The following is a 22,185-nucleotide window of genomic DNA, read 5'->3' on the forward strand; positions in this document are numbered from 1 at the left end:
TTTAAATTGGCAACGTCCCAGTTTATGCCATATGAAACAGATGAAAGAGTACAGACTTAATCTACCTAATAGTCTTCTGACATTTGAATCATTGCATAGCATTATTTATAATGGTTTAGGGAGGGAGGTCTGTGTGTATGGGAGGGGGGGCTGTTTTTTGTGGGATTTTTTTTGTTTTTGTTTTGGGATATCCTTTGTTTTTTTCTTTCTTTTTTTCTTTCTTTTTTCCTTTCTTTTGTTTTTCTTTTGTTTTTCTTTTTTTTTTTTTTTTCTTTTTTTTTTTTTTTTTAGCATGGCACTTTTTCAAACATTTTTCATGTGCTTAGGTACATCCAAGCAGAAGTCCAGTTCCCTGCAGGTAGCAGATCAGGACCTACTGCCATCTTTTCACCCATACCAGCCTTTGGAGTGCATAGTAGAGGAGACTGAAGGCAAGCTGAATGAACTGGGACAAAGAATTAGTGCTATTGAAAAAGCACAGCTTAAGTCATTGGAGTTAATTCAAGGTGAACCTCTGAACAAAGATAAGATAGAAGAACTTAAAAAGAACAGAGAAGAACAAGTCCAGAAGAAGAAGAAAATACTGAAAGAACTGCAGAAAGTGGAAAGGCAGTTGCAGATGAAAACACAGCAGCAATTTACCAAAGAATACTTGGAAACCAAAGGTCAGAAAGACACAGTGTCTCTACAGCAGCAGTGCTTTCATAGAGGAGTCTTCCCAGAAGGGGAAGAAGATGGTAGTCTCCCAGAGGATCACTTTTCAGAATTACCCCAGGTTGATACAATCTTATTTAAAGATCATGATGTTGATGATGAGCAACAATCTCCACCATCGGCAGAACAAATTGATTTTGTCCCAGTCCAGCCTTTATCATCTCCACAGTGTAATTTTTCCAGTGACTTAGGTTCTAATGGGACAAATTCTCTTGAACTTCAGAAAGTATCAGGTAATCAGCAGATGGTAGGACAGCCTCAGATTACTATTACTGGACATGATCAGGGGCTGTTAGTTCAAGAGCCAGATGGACTAATGGTTGCAACTCCAGCCCAGACGCTTACCGACACTCTTGATGACCTGATAGCAGGTGGGTTAAGAAATATGTCTGAATTAATTTCTCTCTAATCTGTGTGCTCAACTTCTTTAAATGCCCCTCCAAAAACACAAGACCTGGTACTTTGCTATGTTAGAACTGTCTTTGTAAAATTACCCAATCCTTGAGATGTTTTTGGAAGTGAATTTAACTAAGCTCAGTAACACTAACACATAATTATGTTACCCCCTTTCTTTTTTTTAACCACATTCAAAGGCAAAGAAACAAAGCTACCGTAATCCTTTATTTTAGACATTTGGTATCAAAGCCACCCTATGTTATTTCTTGGATAGATGCTCTCAGAATAGAATTTCCTTATTAGGGTTTAGAAATACTCATGTAAGACTATTCATTTAATTTTCTTGCTGGTGATTTTCATAATTTGGAAATCAAAATTTTAAATCACACTGCTTTTTTATTAGAGCAGTTTAATTATCTCTATATCTGAGCATTGTATTGTACATTTAAGTCATCATTACTTGATGGTTTGGAGATTGAAATTTTTGTATTAACTTGAACAAGCATACAGACACTAAGTGCATGCATTCATACTTAAACATGTATGCACATACACACAGAAAAAAAAAGGAAAGGCCTGATAATCTTAAAGTGTATGTTTTTGTTTTTATTGTTGTGTGGAAAATTACAACTACATATGAAATGAGGTGCACAAGTTTACTTTCCCTTTCATTGTCCTTGCAGCAGTGGGAAAACAGTGCAATTAATCATTTACCTTCCTAAAGATGGCTGGTGAATGTATCACCTCCATGAGAGCCCAGTTCAGAATTGCAGCCAGAATGGCTGTTGACAGTGGATGAAGACCAAGAACTAAGATGTAGCTGGAGTGATATTCAAAGGCAGGCCAGTCCTCTGTCTCTTGATTGCAACATTTTTTCCTTACTGTTGTCTGTTTCCTCTTGTCATATTCTTCTTCCCTCCCCACCCCAATTATACTATCCCAGTTTCCTTTCTTCTTTTGTGAGCCTTTAGTCTTTCTAATCTTTGCTGAATCTTTAAAAATGTGGAATAAGATTACTTAAATCAAGAATTTTATTGGGTATATGTTTGACTTTCATTGGGTATAGATGTGATCTGGCCTTTGAGGCTTTTGACATGTAATAGATAATATTGTGCAAAAGTGGAATGGCTTAGTTTTCTTAAAATCCAAATGCTTGGAAATACTTTAAGGAATTAGGTTCTTCTTTAAATTTTTATATTTTTGACTTGTAGAGCTTCTTAAGTCAAATTGACTTTATGTTGTTAGTGTTGAAAGTTGTTACAAATTATTAGTAAACTCTCATAGTTCATTTATAGTTCTAATTTATTATATGGATTAAAAATAAAAATTGGACTGTAAAGTATGATTATGAATTATAATGACAAAATTAGTGACCTAGAAATAACATTTTAAAGATTAGGGCTCTGTAACTAGCATTTTAATATTCCTAATTAAGTACTATTTATACATAATCTGTATTATTGAGCAGTATAATTAGAACCTTTTTAAAAAATAATGTAGAAACAGCTCTAAAGGAAACTTGTAAATGTTAACTTTATTCTAATTTTTACAGATAGTTCTTAAAGGGACAGTTTATTTCACTGAAGCATTTTTTTAAATGGAAATGGTCTTTTTTAGAGCCCACATGACACTTTTAAAAATTAGCTTAGAAAACATCTTTTAATTTTGCATGCTAATGTGAGCTGGTAAAATGTAATATATAATACATCAAATATTGATCACATTTCAAATAATAAATTTTAACTTTTAAATTAACCACTCATCTTCATATAAAAATATTCCTTTTATGAGCCAGGCATGGTGACACACACTTTTAATCCCAGCCCTTGGGAGGTAGAGGCAGGCAGATCAGCCTGGTCTATATGGAGAGTTCAGACCAGCTGGGACTACTGGGAGACCTGTGTCAAAAATAATAAAAATAATTTTTTTTTCATTTTATGAAAGCTATGTGTTTTGAACTACATGGCAGTAATTGTGTTTTCTTTAATTTGATTACCTGTCTCATTTAAAATGATTTTTTTTCCCAAATCTAATTTTCTTAATTGATGGTGAAAGAAATTAGACATTGTTAATACGAAATTCTATAATTATAACACTTCAGTGTATCAATAAGGTTAAAGTTTTATTTTAGAGAATATATATAGCAGTAATAAATGTCCTCTTTAGGAGTGCTTTTTCTTTATTGCTGTTCTACTCAAAATATTTTGATGATAACTAATGAATTGGTTATTTACATAGTTTACCAATGTCATGACTTGATTAGCTTGCTCAGCCTTTTAGCACGTAATCTTATATGTATCGTATTCTATATAGTCCTATACAGAATGTTTAGCCTTAATTAGGAACATGATTCTTCAAGTCCTTCTCTTCTGAAAGTGTTGGACTTAGTAGCAAGTGATTCTCAAAAGTTAAAACATTTATCAAATTAATATGAACTGTACATGGTATGCTCGTGTGAGCAGTTATTAGAACTTTTATTTCTAATTTTATATAATTTTTTATTACATTTAATAGCTGTTTATCTATGTTCTTGAAATTTTAAAAAATTAAACCACTTGGGCAGGCCATGTTGACACACACCTGTAATCCTACCACTTGGGAAGTGGAAGCAGGATTATCAGGAGTTCAAAGTCATCCTCATCTGCATAACAAGTTCAAGGCCTGGGCTCTATGAGACCCCTACTCAAAGAAAAAAAGAATACACTTAGATTTTTGTTTTTAAAGCAGAAGTTAGGAATTTAGGGTAATGTAAAGTAATTCCAAATAGTTTTGATCATTGAGCGAGTCTACAATTAAAGTTTCATTCTTAATATATAAAGAGGATTGGTTAAAAGTCTTTATCAATTGCTGGGCGTGGTGGTGCACGCCTTTAATCCTAGCACTTGGGAGGCAGAGGCAGGTGGATCTTTGTGAGTTTGAGGCCAGCCTGGTCTACATAGTGAGTTCCAGGACAGCTGGGGCTACAAGGAGACCCTGTCTCAAAAAGACCAAAAAAAAAAAGTCTTTATCAATTTATTTACATTTATGGAGCAATTATCATGTGCCACACCAATTATCTGTGCAACTACTGTCTCAGGGACTATTTTTATGCCTCCTATAAAATACATTCTTCCCCTGCCTCCAGTTTTCTTTTGAAAAACCAAAGCTTAGAGAAATGAAGTAGAGGGTGTTCCTCCCTTGCAAATTTTCCTACTCTCAGGAGTTCTTTCTCGATTTTCCTTAATAAATCTACATTCCCTCTGCAGAAAGAGAAAGATGGGGGGGGATGTGGGGGTTCTAGTTAGTGCAAAAATTCAAACTCATTTCAGCCATATTTAAGAACCTTAGATCCAAGCTGGACGTGGTGGCATACACCTTTACTCCCAGCATTCAGGAGGCAGAGGCAGGTGGATCTCTGTGAGTTTGAGGCCAGCCTGGTCTACATAGTAAGTTGTAGGCCGACTGGGGCTACAAGGGAGACCCTGTCTCAAAAAGACCAAAAAAAAAAAAAAAAACTTAGATACAATGTGCGTGTGTCTGTTTTTCACTAAAATGTCTGTTTATCTTGGATACTGTTATTTCTTGGACTTTTAAGTTCTAGTAAATATCAGTTTTCTTATTTTTATATTAAGATTTGATCTATATATTTTAATATAATTTTATGACTAGTACATTACTGTTGTTAGCACTTTAACACCTTAATGCATGCTCTTAAATTACAATTTAATGCATTTGCTTTAAGTGACATTGCAGTGATCACTCTAAGTTTAAGAATAAAAAATAATTGGGAAATCCTCTTTTGAAGGACTACGATAAGACATGTTTAATGAGAGTAATTTCCACTATTATTTTTAGGCTTTAACTTAAATAAACCTGTTTTACTGTTACTATGACTCTAGCATTATAGTGATAAAATGTCCAGTGTATTGTTTTGTTGAGGTACTAGGCATTTAACCCAGGGCTTCATGTATGTTAGGCAAGTATTCTACCACTAAGCTATATCCTCAGCATGCTCCCACCCCTTTTTTTTTTTTTTAGATTTTGAGACAGGATCTCAGTAAGTTGCTCAGACTGTCCTTGAATTCACTCAGTAGCTAGGCAGGACTTGAATTTGTGATGCTCCTGCCTCAACCTTCCAAATAGCTGAATTATAGACCTGTATTACCATCCATCCTCAGGTTTTTTTGAGACAGGATCTCATGTAGCCCAGGCTAGCCTTAGAATCCTAATCCTCCTACTTTTATCTCCCAAGTACTAGGATTTACAACTGGGTACCACCATACCCACTAGCAATAAGTACTAAGATTTACAGGTGGGTAGAACCATACCTGCTAGCAATAAAACCTCATATTTTAGTTTGTTTATCTAGTATCCATATTACCTATAAAACTTTGTTCAGTTTCATAAAAAGTCAGGTTAAAATATTATACATGGTTCTTCTATCATCCCATTTTTGAATAGTGTAAAAGTTTAATTTGAATTGTATATTCATTTTTTGTGTATGATAGTTGTCTGCTTTTGTTACTTTCAGAGACATTTTGTTCACAGATAGGAAATGATTTATAATTTATAAGAATGTCATAGATCTAAAGTATAATGTTCTTTTGATACAACCTTTATTCTATATGTACCTTTTAAATCTCATGCCTTTTTCCTTACTTTTATAACTTTCATTTGTAACTAATCCTATTAAAGGCACTTTCCATGGAATGGTTCTGATTGTCATTATTACAAGGAGAAAAAAGTTCTAGGATAATATAGTGCAAAAATGTACAGTGTTTTTGGTAACCAAGCTGCTAAATACACAGGAGTTTTTGTTTGTTTTTTAAAGTCAGTTCTGTAAAGGATCTTTCATAGCATCACATTCTAGCTTTCCAGTCTAATCAACTTTATTTATTTATTTACTTATTTATTTGTTTATTATTTTTTTGTCTTTTTGAGACAGGGTCTCCCTGTAGCCTCAGCTTGGAACGCACTATGTAGACCAGGCTGGCCTTGAACTCAAGGGATCCGCTTGCCTCTGCCTCTTGAGTGCTGGGACTAAAGGCGTGCACTGCCATGCCCGGCCTCTAATCAACTGTTTTTTAAAAATTAAAAATGTCTTGCTTTTCAAAAGTAATAAAGAGGTGATATGAATAAACTGATAGCAATGATAATTCTTTACTAAGGTATATATTAATACTTTTAAGACTCACTACTGTTAAAGTCTGTCAGCAAGGTGTTACATATCAATGTTGGGGTTTTTTTATTTGTAGGTGTTGTTTGAGATGTAATAGAGCATTATCTGCTTTTATTTCATTGAATGAAAAAGTTTTGAAGGTTTGTTTCCATTGTGCATATTCTTTAGATGAAACAAAAGGATATAATATAATCATACCTATTTATAACTGGAAACTTAAAATATTTTGTGTCCTGACTAAAGTTGTTGCAATTTATATTGCCAAGATGGATTTATATATTGGGGGGGGGGGAAGCGGGCTAGCTCATCTAGAAACATTTCCAAGCATCTTAAATTTTGCTAAGTTATTTATACTGTTAAATTGAGTTGGGAGTGGTAGCACATGCCTGGAATCCCAGCGTTTGGAAGGTGTGGAAGCAAGAATCCAGGAGGTCAAGGCCAGCCTTGGCTACATACTAAGTTTGAGGCTAGCCTGGCTACATGAGACTATCTCAAAAAAGAAAAAGCTTTAAAAAAAAACTAGTAACTCACTAAACTGAGTCCTTCATATTTGTTGTGAATAGTATCCTTGAATAGACATATTAAAAAATTCTAGAGAGGTTGTGGGTGGTGATGCATGCCTTTCTTTAGTCCCAGCACTCAGGAGGCAAAGGCAGGTGGATTTCTGTGCAATTAGGGACATCCTGTTCTACATAGTGAGTTCCAGGCCAGCTGGGGTTACAGGGAAACCCTGTCTCAAAAAGACCCCTCCAAAAAAATTTCTAGAGAGAAAATAGTAAAATGCTCATATTTTCACTTATATTTTCCTTAAAATACAGTGTGACTTTGACTTTTTTTTTTTTTTTTTTCCGGTCTTTTTGAGACAGGGTCTCCCTGTAGCCCCAGCTGTCCTGAAACTCACTATGTAGACCAGGCTGGCCTTGAACTCTGTAGAACAGGCTGGTCTTGAACTAACAGAGCTCCACCTGCCTCTCCTTCCTGAGTGCTGGGATTAAAGGCATGAGCCACCATGCCCGGCGTGACTTTGACTTTTAATCTGAGTAAAACTAAGTTTATTCCCATCATGGAAGCTTTGTTTTTCTACATTAGTAAGATTGTATGCTTTTTTTTCTGAGTTTTTTCTTTCTTGATTAGTAATGTTTTTATTTTTCAATACAGTGAATAATAGTACTAAAAGTCTTGTAAATGTTGGTTATATTTTTTGAGCACTTACCAGGTACTAGGATAAGTGCTTTAAATATATCACAGACTACTAATAGCATCCTTTTAAAATAGGCTCTACTTACCCTTTGTGAGTCAAACTCTGTCCTCTATGAAACATAAGAAATATTCAGGGGGCTCAGTGGTTAAGAGCACTGACTGTTCTTGCAGAGGACCCAGGTTTAATTCCCAGCACCCACATGGTGGCTACGAACCGTCCTTAACTCCAGTTCCAGGGGAATCCAAAGCCCTCTTCTGCCTCCGCAACATTATACAACACAGGTGTACTCACATACATGCAGGCAATACACTCATACTCATAAAATATTGTTTTGTTTTTTGTTTTTTGAGATAGGGTCTCTTGAAGCCCAGGCTGGCCTTGAATTTACTCTGTATCTAGGGATGACCTTGAATTCCTTATCTTCCTTCCTCTATCTCCCAAGTGCTAGGATTGCAAGAGTGCACCACCATGCCCAATTTCAAACACCAAATTTTGAGATCTCAAATATAAATTTTTATTGTTCATTTAAAAAAAACAGTGTGACTTAGAGAAATTGATATTACCAAAATTTTAAAGTAAATATTGATTTTTAAGAACACATATTCCTGCTGTTTATATGAGAAATATTCTAACTTGTTCCCCCACACACACACTTTTCATTGTCTATGGGATATTTTCATCTAACTACTTTTTTTTTTTTACAAATTTAAAATATGAAAACTCATATTTTAAAATTAATTATTTATTTTGAGATAGAGAAAGAGTCCCCAGTCTGACCTTGAATCCTCTTGCCTCGGACTTCTGAGTACTAGGATTATAAGTATGTACCACCATATCCCAGCTAAAAACTCCTATTTAAAAAATATTAGAAATTATATTATTCTTATTGACAGTACAATATTTATTAGGAATTGTGTTAAGTTACATGTATTATCTCAAGTGGTCTTTCCAATAACCTTCCAAGGCAGGAACTATTCTGATCCTCATTCTACATATAAGGAAAATTTAGGCTCAGATGATTTAAATAAGAGTGCGTGAGTTCAGAAAGTCATTGCTAGAACTGGGATCCAATATAGGTCCTTATGATTACAAAGCTGTGACTTCACTATAGTATATTACTCATATGAAATTTCTGTTTTGTATGTTTTTCTATATATAAATAACAATACTAATTTAAATGGAATTTAGTAATATGAATTGTTTTACAGCCGTGAGTAGCAGAGTGCCCAATGGTTCAATCAATCCTTCCCAGACCACAGAATGTCTTACTCCTGAATCCTGTTCCCAGACTCCAAGCAATGTCGTTTCCCAGTCCATGCCCCCTGTATATCCTTCAGTTGACATTGATGCACATGTGAGTAGATTCCTTACAAACTTTTTCTGTACACACTAATTTACTTTGGAAAGGAAAATTACTGCACATTCGTGGGAAAAATATTTTCAATTGATAATCCATATATATATATATATAAATATAATTTTTTTTTTCTTCTTTTAGACTGAGAGCAATCATGACACAGCCTTAACACTAGCTTGTGCAGGTGGTCATGAAGAACTTGTATCTGTTCTCATTGCACGAGATGCTAAAATTGAGCACAGAGACAAAAAAGGTAGGAAATATCAGTCACAAATAAAATCTAATATTTACACCAAAAAAGTTATGGATTTTTCACTATGAATAAGTAATTCTTAATTCTCAGTGATAAAATAAATATGCAGTTTCCCAGATTTATTCATCTGTAGAACCAAATAATTCTCTAAAGATTTTTCAAAAGTAAAATATAAATCAGTAATGAAGATGATGGAGTTGTAGGGCAGGGGTGAGATCAGTGGTAGAACTCTTCACCTTTGCATGCTTCAGGCCTTAGGCTCAAAAAACAAAACAAAAGAAATTGTAAATGCCTTTCTCTTAATCCTGATGTAGCTTGTATGTGAGTGTTAACTTTAATAGTTTGCATTGATTTAACATTTCCTTTATGCCAAGTATTTATATGTTTTTATCATTAACAAATTAAGATTTAGAGCAGATTAGTGCTAAATTGTTAATCAGTGTCTACCCTTGAAATCTTTTAAATTAAAATAATAGAGAATTTTAAACAGTGGTGTTAAAGTAAATAAAATTCACAAATTTGTTAGAAATTTTTATTTTCTAATTTAGGTTTTACCCCACTGATCCTCGCGGCAACAGCGGGGCATGTTGGAGTTGTTGAAATCCTTTTGGATAAAGGTGGCGATATAGAGGCACAGTCTGAGCGAACTAAGGATACACCACTTTCACTGGCATGCTCTGGCGGACGTCAGGAGGTATGTTAATATAATTTTCATTTTGTAAACATCTTGCTTATATTTTTAAATGTATATATGATTAATATTTTTAAAGATTTTAAAAAATAATTATGTGTATTTATAGGGGAAGGAGAAGTCTCTATGTATGTATATGATAAGTGCCCAAGGAGGCCAGAGGGAGCAGATCCTGAAGCTGGGGTTACAGGCAGTTGTATGTTGCAATGGGAACCGAACTTGGGTCTTTTGGAAGGGCAGTAGGCACTCTTAGGCACTGAATGAACGATCTCTCCAGCCCCGTGAATAGCTTTTTAAACTACATATAATACACATGCATTTGACATGTTCTCTACTTTACAATGATTGGGGCACTTCTGTTAAGTATAATGGAAATAGGACATGCCTTTTAAAGAAATCTGTTTCTTGTCCATAGAGACAATAGCAATTGTCTTTATTTCTGAAATTATTGGCATTCAGTCAACTATAATTCTAACATGTATGAAGTGCAAATTCATTGTTCACTAAATGACAAATGGAAAGGGTACATCTTGTTGTTTCAATATAATTGGGATTTCAAAGCTTTGCTTTTCTTTTCCCTTCCTGGCCCTGGGTTTTTAGGATATGATCTTATGTACCCCAGGCTGGCCTCCAACTCAGTATAGCTGAGGCTGGCTTTGAATTCCCAATCTTCCTGCTTCTACCTTCCAAACACAGGGATTACAGGGCTGTGCCACCACACCCAACACAAAGTTCTGAATTTCTTTTGTTATTTTTCTGGGTTTAAAAAAAAATTTTTGTGGGCCGGGGGCAGGGGGGGCACACAACTGGAGCAATGACTCAGCAGTTAAGAACACTGGCTGTTCTTGCAGAAGACCCAAGTTCAAATCCCAACACCCACATGGCAGCTAACAACTGTCTGTAATTCCAGTTCCAGGGGATCCAACAGCCTCTTCTGTCCTCTGTGGGCATTGCACGACATGGGTACACTTACCTACATACAGGCAATACATGCATACACATAAAATGTTAAAAAAAAATTTTTTTTTTAAATTTTTTTGCATGACTGGTTTGCCTGCATGCACCTGTTCCATACAATGCCTGTGAAGGCCAGATGAGGGCCTTGGATACCCTGGAACCAAAGTTACAGATGATTGTTAGATGCCATGTGGATGCTAGGAATGGAACCCAAGTCCCTATGCAAGAGCAGCCACTTAACCACTGAACCATCTCTCCAGCCCCATTTATCTGGTTTTTTGAGGCAGAGTCTCTTATGTAGTGAAGGCTAGACTTGAAATTGAAGCAATCCTCCTGCCTCAGTTCTCTGAAAACTGGGATCATAGCATGAACTGCCACACAAGCTCACAGTTTTGAATTTCTTGATATGAAATTCAATCCAGCTGGGCATGGTGATACATGCTTCTAATCCCAGAACTTTGGAGGCTGAGGCAGAAGAATTGCTGCAAGTTCCAGGCCATATAGCAAGACTCTGTCTTTAAAACAAACAGCAACCCACAAAAAGAAAATTTTAATCCATTTATTTCGTGCTAACATTTTAATATTTGGGGCCTATTAAAATGTCAGATATTTAGAAAAGGAAATTGTAGATTCTATTTCTTTGTGTCTCCTTCTTTATAAATTGAGCTCTAGATGTAAACAGGGTTTCTCTGCCCTTGTTTTACTTTGTAGGTGGTAGATTTGCTGCTGGCTCGAGGTGCAAATAAAGAACATAGGAATGTGTCTGATTATACACCATTGAGTCTAGCTGCATCTGGAGGATACGTAAACATCATTAAGATTTTGCTTAATGCTGGGGCAGAAATTAATTCAAGGTATCACCTGTTATTTTATTATTCATAGTTACTAAGTTATTACTTTGTAATTAAGTGTAATCCTCGATGTAAGACAGTACTACAGTAGCAAAGCTGAAAATTATTCCTGTAATGTTCTTAGAAGTAACCCTTTCTTATTTTGGTAATGTTGTTTTTTAAAAAAGATATCATTTCAAAAAGTACTTTGCTGTTTATCATTGCAAATTTATAACCCATGCGTAGGAATTGTATTTTGGATGAATCTATTTTGCTATCATTATTGGTCTAAAGAGATCTATTCATCAGTAATAGAAATATCTTTTTTACCAACATTTTCATCTTTAATGCTTTTTTTAAAAAGACAGGCAACATACTAACATTCTGAACACATTTCTTCCTTAGAACTGGGAGTAAACTAGGTATTTCTCCACTGATGTTGGCTGCAATGAATGGACATGTCCCTGCGGTGAAACTGCTACTTGATATGGGTTCAGATATTAATGCCCAGATAGAGACCAACCGGAACACAGCTCTCACCCTGGCCTGCTTCCAGGGCCGAGCAGAAGTAGTGAGTTTGCTCTTGGACCGGAAAGCCAATGTTGAACATAGGGCAAAGGTAAGTGTTTTATAACTTACCCATTTTTTCAGATACATTTCAAAACAAAACAAAACAAACAATCTCCCTGTAGTCCCAGCTGACCTGGAACTCAATATGTAGACCAGGCTGGCCTTGAACTCACGGAGATCCTCTTGCCTCTGCCTCCCAGATTAGGGAGTGCTAGGATTAAAGGCATGCACTACCACGCCCAGTTTCAGATACATTTTTAGTAGAAACAACATGGCATTTCAGTTTTTCCCTAATGCAGATTTGGAGAATTATGTTATACAATGGCAGTGACACATACTTTTAACATTTAAAGAATCCTTTTTGCAATGGCAGTGCATGCCTTTAATCTCAGCACTCAGGAGGCAGAGGCAGGTAGAGCTCTATGAGGTAGAGGCCAGTCTGGTCAATATAGCAAATTCCAGGCCAGCCAGAGCTACATAGTTGGACCCTGTTGCATGCCCTCTCTGATACCCCCCAAAAAAGAATCCCTTTTAAAGAGCCATGTACTTACCATCATTAAAAATCCTAAGCAAAAGCTAGTTTGTAGATTGTAAAATTGGGACACTAAATCAAATTCAGACAGATTTATGACTGCTTCAATTTAGAAAATAACAGCACATAAATATTTTGAATTCCTTTTCTTTGAACTATTAGGTACTTAGAACACTAGAAAAATGTAACTAGGTGGAAGTCTTTACATCAGATGACAGGCAATATGATGTCATTTAAGATTGGAAAAATCTGAATGGAAATTTCATCTATTTCTCTGAATTCTGCCAATTACTATTCTTAAATTTTAATGCAGTAACTTGAAAACCTATCTCAAACAAATAAAATGTTTTGAGGCTGGCAAGATAGCCATCTTGGTTAGGTATAACTTGCTTCCAGGCCTGACAACCTAAATTTGATCCCTAGAACCGACATAATGGAAGGAAAGAACTGACTCCTTCAAGTTATCTTATAACCTCCACATGCATGTGTGTGGCTACACAAATACACACTAAATAAACAAATAAAAATGCTTAAGAGAAAAGAAAATTTAAACCAAACAATAATTAGTAGGATATTGAATCAGCAATCAAACAATAAAACAATGGTCCCAAACCAATAGTTTCACTGGTGGATTCTACAAAGAAATTAGGGGATAATTTTTTTTGTAGTTTCACAAATATACATGATGTGTCTTGATCATATTTCCCACATTGTCCTGTTATCCCCTCCCTGCTCTCACTGAACCTCTTTCTCCTAATAAGTCCCTGTGCTCGATAGCTTTAGTGTCAACTTGACACACCTGGGTTGAGGGAGCTTCAGTTGGGGAATTGCCTTCATTGGACTGGCCTGTGGCCGTGTCCATAGGGCATCTTCTTGATTGTTGAGTGATGTGGGAGGGCCCAGCCCACTGTGGGTAGTGCCACGGGCCTGTGTTGCATAAGAAAGCAGGCTGAGTAGGGGCCAGGGGAGCAAGCCAGTAAGCAGCGTTCCTCCATGGCCTGTGCTCCAGCTTCTGCCTCCAGGTTCCTGCCCTGAGTTCCTACCTTGGGCTCCTGGATGAACTGTGACGTGGGATATGTAAACTAAATAAACCCTTTCCTCCCCAAGTTGGTATTGGTCAGAGTGTTTTGTCACAGCAATGGAGAAACAAACTAGGACAGTCCCTTCCTTTAAAAATTTTTTTTCTGGGGCTGGACAGATGGCTTAGCAGTTAAGAGCACTGACTGCTCTTGCAGAGGACCTGGGTTCAATTCCCAGCACCCACATGCCCTCAGTTCCCAGCACCCACATGCCCACTATGAACTGTCCTTAGTTCCAGTTCCAGGGGAATTTGAAGCCCTCTCCTGACCTCCACAGCATTGCACAACATGGGTGTACTCACATACATGCAGACAGTATACATATACACAAAATATAAATAATAAATAAAATATTAAAAAAAAATTTTTGTCCTTTACATTTACTTATTTGTGTATGTGTATGTGTGCCACAGTAAATATGTGATATTCAGAGGACAACTTACAGGAGTTGGTTTTTCCCTTTCACTAAGTAGATAGGTCCTGGGAATCAAGTTCAGATCATCAAAGCTTGGCCAAAAATCAGCTTGGCTTCAAGTGCCTTTACCCACCAATCCATCTCACCAGGCCACCCCTCCTAATTTTATGTTGTGTATGGGAGTGGGTCCACTTCTTTTAATTGGGGTTGCTTTCATGAGCATAGGTAGGAGTTACTTGAGCAAAGGCACCTTACCATTGGCTATACTACTGAGCAATAGGAATAGGACCCTTCCTTTAGCAACCTCTAACTGCCTATAGTTCCTCTCAGAGATGGGGGCCTTATATGGAATGCTGATGGGCCCAGTCTTGTGCAGGTAGCCATTGCTGCTTTGAGTTCATGGACACAATGCTCATGTCAATACAGAAGATAGCATTTTACAACAGTCCTTCTTGTCCTCTTGCTCTTTGATTCTTCTGCCCCCTCTTCTATGATGGTCCCCGAGCTTTGGAGTGTTATAGATGTCCTATTTAGGACTTGCACACTCTACAGTCATTTATTCTCAATATTAACCACCAGCCACTGCAACAGAAGCTTTTCTGACCAGGGCTGAGAGCAGCATTAATCTGTGGGTATAAACCTAAATATTTAGAAAGCAGATTGACACCATGTCCATTTAGTAAAGCAACAGTAGTAGTAGCTTCACCCCTATCACCTACACCTCCCAGCCATGGGCTTTTGATCAGGTTTATGGTACCAGGCATATATTCCTCTTGTGGAGTGGGCCTCAAATCCCATCAGGAAGTGGTTGGTTACCCCATGACAGCCATGCCACTATAGTGGGTCCATCTTTCCATGCAGGTTAGTATTGTAGCTCACAAGGTTCACAGCTGGCTAAGATCATTGATGACATTTCTCCTCTAAGAAGAAAAGAACATTTAATAGAAGATTATTTTAATCTAAGAAATGAGGTATAAGTTTTCCCTCAGAGTTTATAACATAAAGACTAATGAGTCTATTTTACTACACAGTTTATCCTTTACTATTACAAGTATTAATTGTAGTCCATTTACCTATTAAAAGTCCTAGAAAGAACATACTGTTTAAGGAATAGTGACAGTAGGTAGTGTCAATTTTCTTTTGTTTCAGGATATATATATTATAGACCAAGTGCTTGGATTAGAGGTGTGTGCTACCATACCTGGTTTAAGAAGTGTCTTTGGGGCTGGAGAGATGGCTTAATGGTTAAGAACGCTGGTTGTTCTTGCAGAAGACCCAGAATTGAATCCCAGCACCCACATGGCAGCTAACAACTGTCCATAACTCCAGTTCCAGGGGATCTGATGGCCTCTTCTGTCCTCCACGGGCATTGCACAACATGGGTACACTTATCTACATGCAGGCAATACACACATACACATAAAATTTAAAAAATAATAATAAATAAAAATTTAAAAAAGAAAAAGAAGTGTCTTTGACAAAAAGTGAACCCAAATATGGCATACCTCTATAATCCCAGCTCTGTAGAAGCTGGGACAGAATTTTGTGTTCGAGACCAGTCTGAATTTCATAGTGAGACCCTGTGGAAATGAAGGGAGAGAAAGAGAGGGGGCAGGGAGATTACAAGAGCAAGCTCATTCTATGTAAGTCAAACTGCCTTCAATTCAAATCTTGCCTCTGCATCCAGAGTGCTGGGATTCATGTGTGTGTCTCCATGCCTGGCTTTGTTTTTCTTTTTGCCTAAGATAATAGGTGACAAGTGAATGCATTCTGGTCTAACAGAATCTAACAATTTTTTGCTTGTTATTTAATAAAATGTATTTATTCACTTACTTACTGGTGGAGTTGGTTGAGACAGGAGGTCATGTAGTCTAGGCTAGGGATTTCTTTGAACTTTTGACTTTCCTGCCTCTGTCTCCCAAGTGTTGGGATTATATGAGCTGCCCCCAAGCTAATTTAGTAAAATATAAAACAATATTGCTTAGTTCTTTTATGAGAGAAAATCAGAAATAGAATCTACTTAAACACAAATTACTTTAGGCTTTTTAAGAAATTACATTATTTCATTGCATTGTTCATTGATTTAAACAGACTGGTCTTACCCCCTTGATGGAAGCCGCTTCTGGAGGATATGCAGAGGTTGGCAGAGTTCTCCTTGATAAAGGAGCAGATGTCAATGCTCCACCTGTGCCTTCCTCAAGAGATACTGCTTTAACCATAGCAGCAGACAAAGGTCACTATAAATTTTGTGAGCTCCTGATTAACAGGTGGGTGCTTTTCTATTAATATGTAGAACCTCTACAATCTCTTTCATGTTCTAAGGTATTTAAAAGTAAAACTTGTACTTTATTAACATTTTCAAAAACAGACTGTTGTATGATAATTATAAAATGTCAACTTCGTAAAGGAAACAGACTATTAACATTTTTTTATGTATAGGGGAGCCCATATTGATGTTCGTAACAAGAAAGGAAACACACCACTTTGGCTGGCATCCAATGGTGGTCATTTTGATGTAGTGCAATTGTTAGTGCAAGCAGGTGCTGATGTGGATGCAGCAGACAACCGGAAAATCACACCTCTTATGTCAGCATTTCGCAAGGTAATGTGATATGGGAGAAGAATGATAAAAATTTAAAGCAATTCTAAGTTGAAACCTGTGCCAAAGATAAACTGATGCTATAGAATTAAGTATATTGACATATAAAAAAAAAATTACTGCTGAGAGTTACTAGAGAGATGGCTCAGCAGTTAAGAGCACTGGCTGCTCTTGCAGAGGACCTAGGTTCCCAGCATCCACCTGGCTGAGCCCAAACACCTGTAACTCCAGCCCCAGGGGATCTGATGCTCCCTTCTGTCCTCCTGTGGCACTGCACTCACATGATTCATAGACACACACGTATACACACATGCACATAAATAAAAATAAAACAAAATCTTTGATAAATAGATAGCTTTAAATTCAGGGCTGGAGAGCTGTCAGCAGTTAAGAACACTTGCTGTTCTTCCAGAGGACCCACATTTGATTCCCAGCACCCACATGGCAGGTAACAACCATTCATAACTCCAGTTCCAGGGGATGTATCACCATCTTCTGGCTTCTTCAGGCATTGCACACTTGTGGTGCACTTACATACTTGTAGTCAAACATTCATACACATAAAATTAAAAAATTATACACAAAATATTTTTTAAGTTAAAAAAAATTTTTTTTTTTTTAAATCACCGCTGGGGCTAGAGAGAACACTTGCAGAGGGCCTGGTTTCATTTCCTAGCACCCAAACGGTGACTTCCTACCATCTATAATTCCAGTTTTGGGGAAACAATGCCCCTTCTGGCCTCCATGGGCATTGCATGTACATGGTGCACTTAACAAATAAAAATGAATAAATAATTTTAAATAAAAATGCCTGCCTCCTATAATTAGTGATGACAATAAAGTACTGACCATGGTCTACAAAGCCCAGCCCTACATAATTTTGTCCATGTTGACTTCCACAGCCTAGTTATTCATGCAACCACCAGCAGCCCCCTCTTTTTGTTGCTGCACCTTTTGGTCACTGGCCTAGAAAACACTAGATCTTTAACTGTTTGTGAGCTTTTGCTCATTTATTTCCTTAGTTTGAAGTGATCTCTGTTTTTCTTCAACCTGGATCACAATTCTAGTCATCCTTTGTTTCTCATTTTAAATTACTTTAGAGTCCCCTAATACCCAGTTTGAGAACGGTTCCTCTGGTTTTCTTTTATTTTCCTTTGGATTTGTAATTACATATTTAAGCATTTCTACTGTTTCCATGATTTTTGCTGAATGAAAAGTTCATAAGGGCTAAGAATCATTCTATCATTTTCACAACTGTTTATTCCCAGTTTATCATAGTGCCAAACATAAACTAAATGGTCATTATTAAATAGTTACTCAAAGGACAGTAGTGTAAGATATTTTAAAAGAAAATCTTTTAAAAATTTGGACATTAATTTTTTTTTTCAATGTGTATGGTATTTGTGTATAGATATGTGCTTGTGAGTAAAGGTGCTTGCAGAGGCAGAGGTTTTGGAATTACAAATGATTGTGTTTCCTGACATGGGTGCTTGGATAAAACTTGAGTCTCAAGAGTACATGTTCGTAACTGCTCTCTACCCTAATACTTTTAGACATTAAAAAAATTTTCTTTTAATTTAAATTTTATTTCTACTCAAGTGCATAATACAGTGTGTATAAATGATACCCCATGCAGTGCACAATCTATAAAATACTTGTATAGACCTAGAAGATCTCCCAGTATCTGTTTTCAATTGATTCTCTGTCCTAGAGGCAAGTGCTTTGTTTTCTTATCTCCCCCAGAGATAAAATAATTATTTTCCTTTTTAAATTTTGTGTGCCTGTACATATGTGTGGGTGTGGGTGTGCCTCAGCATGACTATTGAGGTCAGAAGACAATCTGCAGGAAATGGTTTTCAATTTCTACTATGTGGGTCCTAGGGATCACATTCAAGTCATCCAGCTCCGTGGCAAGTGCCTTCACCAGATGAGACAGACTAATTCTTTTTTCCTTTTTTAAAAATAAAATTATTTTTATTTTATGCCTATGAGTGTTTTGCCTGCACATATTTATTTGCACTATGTGTGTGCAATGCCCATGGATGCCAGAAGAGGGAATCAGATTTCCTGGAACTGGAGTTAGGGATGACTATGAGCTGCCATAAGGTTGCCAGGAGCCAAAATCCAGTCCTTGCAAGAGTAACCAGTGCTCTTAACCACTGAGCCATCTCCAGCCCCCAGACTAATCTTTGGATGCTTTAGAACCTCTTTTTTTTTTTTTTTTTTTTTTTTGAGACAGGGTCTCCCTTGTAGCCCCAGCTGTCCTGGACTCACTATGTAGACCAGGCTGGCCTTGAACTCACAGAGATCCACCTGCCTCTGCCTCCCAAGTGCTGGGATTAAAGGCATGCACCACCACACCCGGCTTAGAATCTTAATAGGATTGGAAACTATACAAGCTTGGTCATATTAAAGTTGATGTACTTAGAATTTATTGTCTATCATTCAGTTCCTGATAATGGCATTTAGAAAATGTTTTTATCTCCCTTCAAATCATAGGGCTCATAGAATGTGATAGACCACAGTATTTAGCAAGGTGAAACCCAAATAATGATTTGAAAACTAGAAATGTTTAAGTTCTTTTTTATACCAGGATTCATTTCACATTGCCTATTTTTACTAGGTTTATTCTATAAAATACTATTCCTTATAAAATACTTTTCTGCTTTCTGTGAGAAATGAGGTAATTAAATTCAAGAGAAGTATCTTTTTGTCTACCGTATATTCTTGAGTACATTGTACCTAACGTTTGCTGTTTATAAACTGAACACTTTCCATATTTTTATTTTTATAATTTAAATTATAAATTTAGTAAGATATTTAAAAGTATTTTTCACAGTAAGTTGTTAAACATAAAATTTCAAAGGATCCTTTTATGTGATTTTTGTTGTGCTCTTTATAGGGTCATGTAAAAGTTGTTCAGTATTTGGTGAAAGAAGTCAATCAGTTCCCTTCTGATATAGAATGTATGAGATATATAGCAACAATTACAGATAAGGTAAGGTTACTACATTATTGAAGTATATTTTCATTCTTTGTGGCATTACGTAGGAATATGTTCCCACTGGGAATGTAGCTCAGCAGTAATAGTATATGCTTAACAAACACAAAGCCATGGATTCACTTCCCAGCACCAAAGAACTTGATCTTTTTGTGTTCTAAATGTTTAAAACCATAGATCTTTTCTGTGTTTTAGGGCTTGTTTGGTTTATCCATTTGCAAATTAGATAATAATTTTGATAAACTATTTGAGTTTAGTTCTAAATTTTGTTAGCCTGATTAGTAGATTTTCTGAAAACACCTATTTTGTGGAGAAAGAGGCCTTTACCATAGTGGTGCACACCTATAAGCCTAGTACTTAAGAAGCAGACAGAGGAGGATTGCCACAAGTTTGAGGGCAGCCTGGTCTATATAGCACGTTTCAGGCCAGTTAGGGCTATATAAGAGACTCCTTTTTCTTGAGACAGGGTCTTATTGTGTTTCCCTGCCTGGCTTAGAACTCACTTTATACCTCAGGCTAACCTGGAATTCAAAGAGATCTATCTGCCTCCCAAGTGCTGGGTTTAAAGGCATGTATTACCACACCCAGCCAAAACCTTATCTTTAAAAAATCATAATACCCTATTAATTTTAGTCAGTTTTCAGTTTGAGGATTAATCTCTGTACTTTGGTCTGCTTATCAGCTCTACTTTTATTTGGCCTTTTACATTTTTTATATTTATATTCTGCTTTTTACTATAGGAACTGTTGAAAAAGTGTCACCAGTGTGTTGAGACAGTTGTGAAGGCTAAAGATCAGCAGGCTGCAGAAGCAAATAAGAATGCAAGTATTCTTCTAAAGGAATTGGATCTGGAAAAGGTGAGAGACAGAAATAATTTTCTTTGTTGAAAGTCAGAATAATTTGTTTTCTATATGACCCATAATCTTAACAAAATATGTTCAAAGAAAATTGTTAATAGAGTCTCAAACCATTAAGTTTTTGATTCTGAACTATCAAAAAAATATTGGAACCATGTAATTGAGGGACTAGATTTTAAGCAAAATCTCAGTTTATCAAATGACATTACTGCCTAAGTAATTTTAAAATTAATCTGAGAAGAAATTTAATAAAGCATTCGTTATCCTCTGTTTACTATAAGCGCTGGTCTACCCAGGCATGGTGGCACACGTCTTTAATCCTGGTACTTGGGAGGCAGAGGCAGGTGAGTCTCTGTGAGTTTGAGGCCAGCCTGGTGTACATAGTTCCAGGCCAACTAGAGCAACAGGGGGACCCTGTCTCAAAAAGGGTATATTTTGCTATGTTTTGTTCTCCTTTCACTTTGCTGATTTCCATCATAAAAGTATTCAATTTTGTTGATATCCAGGTATTTATTGTTGTTGCTTTTATAAATATGTTCAAGACTGATATCCATGAACAAAAATGTCATTTCATTCAGAATTTTAAATCTACATTATTGGTAAAATGACACACTTTATTTGCAGTCAAGAGAAGAGAGTAGAAAGCAAGCTCTTGCAGCTAAAAGAGAAAAAAGAAAAGAAAAGCGAAAAAAGAAAAAAGAGGAGCAGAAAAGGAAACAAGAAGATGAGGAAAACAAACCTAAGGAGAATTCAGAACAACCAGAGGGTGAAGATGAAGAGGAGAATGATGAAGATGGTAAGAAATAACTCATCATAGCCGAGCGTGGTGGTGCACACCTTTAGTCCCAGCACTTGAGAAGCGGAGGCAGGCGGATCTCTGTGAGTTTCAGGCCAGCCTGGTCTACATAGTGAATTCCAGGTAGCTGGGGCGGGGGAAGACCCTGTCTCAAAAAGAAGAAAAACGAAGAAATTACTCATCTGAATTAGATATAAAATATCCCTTCTTAGCTGGCCTGATAAAGTACACCTGTAATCCCATCACTTAGAATGGTAAGGCAACAGTATTGCCACAAATTGAGGTCAGGCTGAGCTACATGTATAGCAAGACCTTGTCTCAAAAAAAAAAAAATCTCCTTTCTTCACCATTTTATAGTAAATAATACTAAATGGTTTACAGTATAAACTGCTACAGGAAAGCAGAAGGGCAAGCACGTAATTTGAAGTTCAGGTATAATTTAAGTCATCTTGTAAAACAGCTTGTATGTACTAAAAAGGAATATAGTAGGTTTGGTTTGCTAGCTTTTCTTCAGTTTCTTCTATACCTCAAACTTCCCTGAGTAGAAATTAAGAAAAATAATTCTTCATTTAATTCTTAGCTCTAAGGTTAAGGCTTAAAGCTATAGAGGATAGACATGTCAATAGAGTGTGGAGTTTATTATTCTCAGAGATTCTCAGAGTTATTTATGGTGCTGCCTGGCAGTTCTTTTTTTTTTTTTTTTTTTTTTTTTTTTTTTTTTTTAAAAAAAAAAAAAAAAAAGAGGACGATAAATCTTTCACTGTGATATATCAAAATAA

The 22,185-nt window shown here is 36.4% G+C and overlaps 1 protein-coding gene across 1 annotated transcript in view; it reads left to right on the forward strand.

The window, feature by feature from the left end:
• The first annotated feature begins 292 nt into the window (after positions 1-292).
• LOC103736092 (ankyrin repeat and KH domain-containing protein 1) overlaps positions 293-22,185 on the forward strand; it is a 38,719-nt gene continuing 16,826 nt past the window's right edge. The window contains exons 1-11 of the mRNA XM_029564721.1: positions 293-1,085; positions 8,678-8,823; positions 8,968-9,079; positions 9,628-9,773; positions 11,439-11,581; positions 11,963-12,176; positions 16,245-16,420; positions 16,593-16,755; positions 19,655-19,750; positions 20,494-20,610; positions 21,235-21,406. Of these exons, the coding sequence (XP_029420581.1) occupies positions 293-1,085; positions 8,678-8,823; positions 8,968-9,079; positions 9,628-9,773; positions 11,439-11,581; positions 11,963-12,176; positions 16,245-16,420; positions 16,593-16,755; positions 19,655-19,750; positions 20,494-20,610; positions 21,235-21,406 (2,278 nt within the window). The remainder of the gene's footprint in view (positions 1,086-8,677; positions 8,824-8,967; positions 9,080-9,627; positions 9,774-11,438; positions 11,582-11,962; positions 12,177-16,244; positions 16,421-16,592; positions 16,756-19,654; positions 19,751-20,493; positions 20,611-21,234; positions 21,407-22,185) is intronic.

This window comes from Nannospalax galili, unplaced genomic scaffold (genome assembly GCF_000622305.1).
Source record: "Nannospalax galili isolate Female #2095 unplaced genomic scaffold, S.galili_v1.0 scaffold1077, whole genome shotgun sequence".
Lineage (NCBI taxonomy): Eukaryota > Metazoa > Chordata > Mammalia > Rodentia > Spalacidae > Nannospalax > Nannospalax galili.